Source organism: Gracilinanus agilis, chromosome 1 (genome assembly GCF_016433145.1).
Source record: "Gracilinanus agilis isolate LMUSP501 chromosome 1, AgileGrace, whole genome shotgun sequence".
Lineage (NCBI taxonomy): Eukaryota > Metazoa > Chordata > Mammalia > Didelphimorphia > Didelphidae > Gracilinanus > Gracilinanus agilis.
Window position 1 is genome coordinate 198,292,588 of NC_058130.1, and position 8,031 is coordinate 198,300,618.

Consider the following 8,031-nt stretch of genomic DNA (forward strand, 5'->3'; position numbering starts at 1 on the left):
CTCAGCCTGAGAATGACTAAGAAACCCTGAGAGATGTCCTCTTAGTCAGAATAGAATTAAAGAGAGCTTTGGAACAGCATTACATTGAGAAGAAGGCAGAATACAAGGCCAAATTTATCTTTTCAAACTCTTTTTTTGTTATTAGGGAAGGAGGCAAAGAACAGAAAGTGGGAGAGAAGGGACAGGAAGAAGAAAATGGCCTCATGAGCTTAAAATGTCTGTTTTTTCATTTCAGCACAAATTGAAGTGATACCATGCAAAATTTGTGGCGATAAGTCCTCTGGAATCCACTACGGAGTTATCACATGTGAAGGCTGCAAGGTATGAGACTTCAATAGAACCTGATCAAAATTACCAGCGCTCTTAATGATGATACTTAAGTTGGATGGCTTCCTTTTAATTCATTATATACATATATTTATATGTATATAAGTGTGTGTGGATAAGCAATATATGTGTATAGAGAGAGATATGGATTGTGTATTTGTATGTATAATGACTGACCAGTCACCAGTGCCTTAAAAATAGCTTTTTGTTCAGGGCACTGAATTATTCACATCCACAGCAGCCATAGAAATACAGTGGTTTGCCGTGTTAGCAGTGTTGTCCCCATTAAACTTGAGGGCACTTGCTACCTGTGAGGGCAAATTAAAGGTTAAGAATGAATATTGTAAGGTGATAACTATAAACATTTCCCCAAGCCTTTTAAGAAAGGAGAAGCCAGTCTAACAGTTGCAAAAGGAATTTCGCTACCTTCCACTTTCATGGTCAAGAAGAAAAGCCAAAAGAATTTTAGAACTGCAAAAGATCTTAGAGGTCATCTAACTCAAACTCTTCATTTTACAGATAAGGAAACTGAGGCTCAGGAAAGAGAATTCATTACCCAAAGGCAGCATGGTAAAGCAGAAAATGTGCTGCTTTTAGAATCAGTGGCTGTATCTATCAGTGACATAGGGGGAAATAATAGTAGTTCTGGAGTCAGAGGACCTAGGTTCAAATCTTACCTCTGATGTTCGACCTTGGGAAAGTCATTTCTCCTGCATGAGCCTCAGGTTCCTCTTTGGTAAAAATGAGAGGCTTAGTTAGACTAGATACCCTCTGAGGTCCTTCCCAGCTCTCGATCTTTGATTCTAAATCACCCCACTTCTGTGGATGCCTGTTTTCTATTAAGATGGACCAAATGATCTCTATGATTCCACCCATCTCTAAATTTAGGATTGTATTTTGTCACAGAACTGGAAATTAGAAATCAACATTTTCTGATTCCTTTCTCCTCTGCCTCGTCTTCCAAAAACCAATAGAACTCAAGTGAGTAGTTTCCCTTTCAAAGAAATCCTAACAGAAATGAAACAGTTAACACGTATCTAGTCTGGAAGCTAACCAAATTGGATACATAACAAGAAGTTTACAAAATAAATGATGTGGAGTAAAAAGGGAGCTATAGATCAAACATTAAGGGGGAAATGAGAACTGTTACACAACTGTTTCGAAGTCGCATGGGTGAGGACTGCAAATAGAACATGTAAAATGCAGCGCAGCATGTGTGGGGAAAGGTGACATTACAGGTGCAGTTATTGGAAAGAGCAATTACAGCCTTGATTGAAGATGCAAGCAAAGTGAATCATTATTTAATGTCAGTAAACTGAGGCGAGAAACAGCACAGTCATAGATTATGAGATCCGATCTTCATTTGAAGAGACTTTCAAATATAAATGAAACAAAGCCCCATTGTAACACCATTGAATAGTGATGCTGGGTGAGAAATTGACAAGTCTTTTTATAATGCTCCCACAAAGTGTGATCCCAGTAATTGAAATTGGCACCAAAAAGGGAGGGGGGAGGAAATAAATGATAAAAGGAAAAAAAGAAAGGGAAAAGCTTTATCTCAGTAACCAGTCAACATCCTGAGCTCCCTTGGATATGATTAGTGTTAATCCTTTTGTGAACCTCCAGAGATGTCCCTTAATATTTTCCTGCACCGCAGCCTTATAATTAAAGGTTAGAAATATATCAGCTGCATGCATTTCTTCCTTCCCTGGCTACCATTTCCTATAGTGAAGGTAAAATAACATTATCTCTCTTCCCTCTCCTGGAATCAGTTGTTACTTCTTATGGGCAAATAGACATCATTTTTTTTCCCCTAACTTCCTGAGATGCTGGAGTTACGATGTTACAGGGAAAGATGCTTTGCCTTTTGTTGGATTTTAAATAATCCATTCTTTTTTCACATAATATTTATTGAAAGATTGTATCACTCAGTTCAATGTCAAGTGAAACTGGTTCGTGTTTCATTGTTTAAAAAAAACACCTAGATGAAATGGGGGGGGAAATGCCTCTCAAAGTGTGGAGTAATGTTTTCCATTTAGAATCCAAAACATTTTCTCAACAATATTTTCTTCTCTGTGCTATATTTAACCTAATTAGAATAAAGGTAAATTTAGATTCCAAGAGATTAAATGGCTTGCCAAATGTAAAACAACAGGTCAGTAGCCACATTGGGAATAACATTTAAGTCATCTAGTTTCTACTCATCTTCTCCCTTCTGCCTTTCTTCGAATAGAAATCAACCTTCAGCAAAGAATGAAGCTATTGTTCTATGGGGTACTCTAAGGTTTGAGTTAAAATGACATCCTGAATCACAGATTGTAAAAGAAATCTTTAATGAATAAAAAATTGAAAACGTGCTATAATTTTCTTCAAATAAGAACCTCAAAGATTTTTTTAATAATAGCAAAGCAACACTCCACATCAACCCTCAAATGTTTCGTGACATTATTTTCAAGTCAGTACCAACAACTCATTTTTAAATAACATTGACTCAGCTCATGCATTCATTCAAATCCCTGTTCATTCAATAAAATTTGAAACAGAAACTACTTTTCATGCCAAAAAGCACATTTGCAATAATGAGCAACAGATAAGCAAGAAATGCCTCATAATTAGTGTCAAATTGGCCTTAAATTAAGCCTGTAGTTAGTTATAGCTTCGGGAAAATGTTTCTCTGTCAGTATCGGACCTGTACTCCACAGTTTTTCATCAATTCTTTGGCTAAGCAGCTCTTAAGTACCAAAAGGTACAAACCACACAATGCTTATTGAAATATAAGTTTCATGTCACTATTAATCAAGGCATGTTTGCTGAAATGATGCTGTATGACTTATTTTCATGGATTCCTGGAAGCCATATTACTTCTTTTGGGGACTTGTCATAACCTCAATGCAAACACTGGTCCTTGGGTGTCAGCCCAGTTTCCATCTCATTGTGAATCGAGGCTCTACTGCAATCCAGATCTCTCATTTGGCTATGATTTACACCTCTGGATCCCACTGTTGTCACTCTTTAAACCTCACAGTCCCATTCCACTGGATAAATTACATCTATGGCTATGCTGTGATCATGCTAGTCCTTTTCAATGCATGGCATTAGCATTAGCCTTTCCAAGGGGCAAAGGAGGGGGGTAGCGAAATCCAGAGCTGGTTCTGGTACTAGAATGAAATGGTTGGTCTGCCCTCGAGTTAATTTCTGAGGTCCAACAAGTAATTAACTGGGAGTCTAAGTTCCATTAGATAGTTAGGAAAACACAGAGGCTGATGACTCTGACCAAATAGTTTACTCAAGGCCACTTAGCAAATCAATCAATAAATATTTATTAAATGCTTTACTAAGCACAAGGCACAGTGGTAAGTGCTGAGAACCCAAAGGAAAATAAAAAACAGCCCCTGCCCTTAAGGAGCTTACAATCTAATGGAGAAGATGCTGAGTTCTTTCTGAACTGTTACCTCATGTGTGTGAGAGTTTGTGTGTGTGTGTGTCTTTCTGTGTGTCTATTTCTGTTTCTCTGTGTATGTGTATGTATGGCCAGGCATAGAATTCACCCCATTTGCCTTTCTTAGAGCAGTGTAGAACCATGTGGGGAGAACATTGGTTCTGTCAATAGACCCAGGTTCCAATCCAATAAATGTCAGAGGACACTTATCATCTTCATGACCTTAAACAAATCATTTAACCTCCATGGACTGCATCTGTGAAAAGATAGACTGGAAATTCCATCTAGTTTCAGATCTATAATCCTATCTTTAGACATAAGTATACTCTCCTGTTTCTCACTTAGGGCCTAAGGACAGACAGAAGCCTTTGGTTTTGTGCTTATTCCTAGTTTATTGGTTTGCATGACATATTCTGTGTACATTGTCCTCTCTGCCTTCCTATTTCTGCCATCATCTCCATGGAATGCTATTATTTTTCCTAGAGAAAGTATCCATTGTCATTAATGGGGGAACCTAAACAGGGTCCAAAGGAGGTGTCCAGAGAGTTTTTACACATAAAACAAATTGTGCTGACAGTGAATCCCCTCCAAAGAAACCTCACTGTAGAGAATAGCCCCTCTGTGCATAATAATGGTTCTTGGGTTTTGTTTCCTAAAGATATCTCTCTCTCTCTCTCTCTCTCTCTCTCTCTCTCTCTCTCTCTCTTTTTTTTCTCTCTCTCTCTCTTTCTCTCTGTGTCCTTCTCTCTCTCTCTTTCTCTCTCTCTCTCTCTATCTCTCTCTCTCTCTCTGTCTGTCTGTCTCTCTCTCTCTTTCTCCCTCCAGGGATTCTTTCGAAGGAGCCAGCAGAACAATGCTTCTTACTCCTGCCCAAGGCAGAGAAACTGTTTAATTGACAGAACGAACAGAAACCGATGCCAACATTGCCGGCTGCAGAAGTGTCTTGCCCTAGGAATGTCTCGAGATGGTAAAGAGTTAACATCTTGCTCTCCTATTTAAGCTCTTTCAAATGACTGCTGCTTTGCTGGAGCCAATTTAAAGCCCTGTTACAGTTTCCAGAGGGTGGGAATGTGGAAGAGGAGAAATGGGGAAAAAAAGACCATCCTGATAGCATATTAACTTGAAACACAGAAGTTTTCTGGTGGGGGAGACAGAAACACATATCCAAGTGTGTTTGGTGAGAAAGTAACGAGCTGAACAGGTGCGTTGTTCACGCTGAAGGTAGGGGAAGCAAAATGCTTAAAAAGAAGCTTTGCAACACAGAGAGCTGAAGAGATTGGATAAGTGACATCCCTAACCTGAGACATACCTGCTAGTTAGGTGTGAGTTCAGCTAATAGGCCTGATGGATTTCTACTTGTAAGCAACTGGGTTCGTGAGCTCTTGTAGTTGATCAGGTCTATCTAGCAGATGATTTTTCTTATCCTAAAACCTATCCTCCAGCTCCCAGCTGACCCTTAGCAAAGACCCAGCTGGCGAGGCCCAGTGTGTATTAGGAGACAGTTTATCCCAGGATCTAACACAATGGGGACCCTTTCCCATAGCTACCACTCTAAGTTCCTCAACTGTGAACCTCATGGATAGAGCCACATTTTCTCTCCCAACTAATTCCTCCATAAAGATAAGAAGGGAGTGATGCTTTGGACAGAGAGGTAGGGGGAAGGTAAGGAGTTAGAGCCATTTGAGCTTTTCTAACATATTGCAGAGAATCTTGAAATCCTAACAAATACCTAAATGGTGTTACTCCCTGATGACCCACATGACCTTGGGCAAGTCACTTAACCCCTCTGGGCCTCAGTTTCCTCACACGTAAATGAGGGAATTGACCTATGTGAACTCTTAAGTCCCCTCTCCTTTTAGCTCTATGACCCTATGGTGAGATTGATCTCTTCGGCAATCGAAGATTCTGGTCACACTCTCTCCACTATAGTTCTAAACAAGAAGAGGCAACCCTATACTCGTATTCCAAAGTGATGATAATTGGCATTCATTTACTTTTAGTATACTTTGTGGGCAACTAGAGCTAGTGTGTGGCATGTTTTTTGAGCACCTGGATAAATTTAATGTGACATATAACTTGACAGCTAACATATAAAATACTCAGTCCTTAGCTTGCCTTCTCTAAACAGGAAAGTCCTTCCAGGTATGTCATTTGAATCTGCAGTTCCCTGTGTCCCAGTGGCATCCACCCCCACACCCTCCTGGAGGAATCTGCCTTGCTTCATCTGAGAGCATCAAAGAAATACCTTTTGATTTACAAACATGTAAAGAAACAAAAATGTAGGCATCTTCGAATCAACCATGCTTTGGTCCTTCTTCCCCCTTCCCTTTACTATTTCCAAAGAGGGCTACTCCCAGGGATTATGTGTCTGGAAACTAAATCATCTCACCAGAGGCTTCCATGTGACATGATCTGACCCATGCTTTAGAAAGATCCAGAAAAGGGGGGAGGGGAGGAATTTTGCCAGTGACTAAAAATAGCATTCATTGGAATTGGTTTGGAAGGATTACACATGAATTTGAATTGTGGGTTATGTAATTCATTTCTACCATGTGAAGGCAGCACATTAATTGCTACCAACTTAAAAGCCTCATTTATAAAAGAGGTGTGAGCCCTGAATATTGGTGCTGCTGCTGCTGCTGCTGATGATGATGATATTTCTATGGTGCTTTAAGGTTTACAAAATATTTTACAAATAGCTTATTTTATCTTCTGAAACATAAGGGCTATTATTATCTCCATTTTACAGATGAAAAAACGAGGCAGACAGAGGAAGGGAGAGAAGAAATAAAGGAAGGAAAGAAACATTTATTAAATGCCTATTAGGTGTCAGACTCTGTGCTCAGCACTTTACAAATATTATCTCTCAACCCTCCTACAAAGTAGGATTTATTGTTCATTATTATTATACTCATTTTGTAGTTGAGGAAACTAAGGCAGACAGAAGTTAAGTGATTTGCCCAGGTTACACAACTAGCTAGCATCTGAAGTCACATTAGAACTCAGATCTTTTTGACTCCAAGACCAATTTCTATTAAATTTTTCTGTTTCTATTAGAGTCACTTTTCTGTTTCTATTAAAGAGTCACTACAATTAAAGAAAACATACTCTCTTCTCACTGTCAAGATTGTGGATGTTGAATATCTATGGGAAAGAAAGAGTTACTGCCAAGAGGACTCAGGCAAGGAGTCAGTAGGGATTTGTCAGCCCACAGAAGAGAGGAGGCTTCTCACCTACCATGGCATAATAAGGTTCTGGGGGCTATTTAATAGTGGAAAAACATTCTCAAAGAAGGGAGGAATAAGTTGCATTAAATAAGCCTCTGAGCAAATAAAAACAAGATGATGTCTAAGGACACTGGAGACCTAAGGATGATGAGGAGCAGCCAAATCATGGGTCAAACAATCATCCTGAAGCTGCCAGAAATGGCTTCCAAAATATCTCCTGCAAATGAGTACAAGCCAAACAAATGGTGAGGAGAAGGGGGTGAACAGACAGAAAAAATATATTCCTCTATTGAAGTGAAAGGCCTCTTCTTTATCATGTAATGTGGAGAAGATTTGATTTTTCTGAAGTTTTTATGTAGCCCAAAATGTCATGTCTTGGACTGGTTAAGTAAGCATTCCCAAAGTGCTTTAAAGGCATTAATAACGGGCAGATTAAGACTGCTCAATCTAATTTGATTCAATAAGTATTTATTATATGCCAGGCACTGCGCTAGGCTCTGGGAATACAAAAACAGAAGTGAGTTTAGACCCCACTAGAGAGAGCCATGTACCGAGAAAGGTCAATGCAAAATCTATGCAATACAAATTGCAAAGTGATTTAGGGGGATTCAGACAACTGGGAATGGGGAGATAGTGAAAGAGAGGACCCAGAAAGGCCTTCTTATGAATCAAGCCTTGAATGGTGCAAGGGATCCATGAGGTAGATGTGTGGAAGGAGAACATTCCAGGTAAATGGGGTCATCTTGTACCTAAGCAAAGAGATAAAAGATCAAGAAAAAGCAAGAATGCACAATGAGTGATGGAGAGCAATGTAAAATAAGCATAGGTATAGAAGAATTGCCTGGAACCAGATTGCACATGGCTTTAAATCACAAAGAGAAACATTTGCGATTTATTTGAGAAGCAGTAGGAAACCAATGCTGTTTGAATAGAGGAGTAACATGATCAGACCCAAAATGGGAAAGGAAGGAAAAGAGAGAAGGAGGGAAGAAAGAATGAATAAAAGGAAGGAAGAAAGAATGAATAAAAGGAAGGAAG

The 8,031-nt window shown here is 39.3% G+C and overlaps 1 protein-coding gene across 1 annotated transcript in view; it reads left to right on the forward strand.

Moving 5' to 3' along the window:
- Nucleotides 1-231: 231 nt before the first annotated feature.
- Nucleotides 232-8,031, forward strand: part of RORB (RAR related orphan receptor B) — a gene marked incomplete at its 5' end in the record, with an annotated part of 70,133 nt that continues 62,333 nt past the window's right edge. The window contains 2 exons of the mRNA XM_044657372.1: nt 232-321; nt 4,592-4,733. Of these exons, the coding sequence (XP_044513307.1) occupies nt 232-321; nt 4,592-4,733 (232 nt within the window). The remainder of the gene's footprint in view (nt 322-4,591; nt 4,734-8,031) is intronic.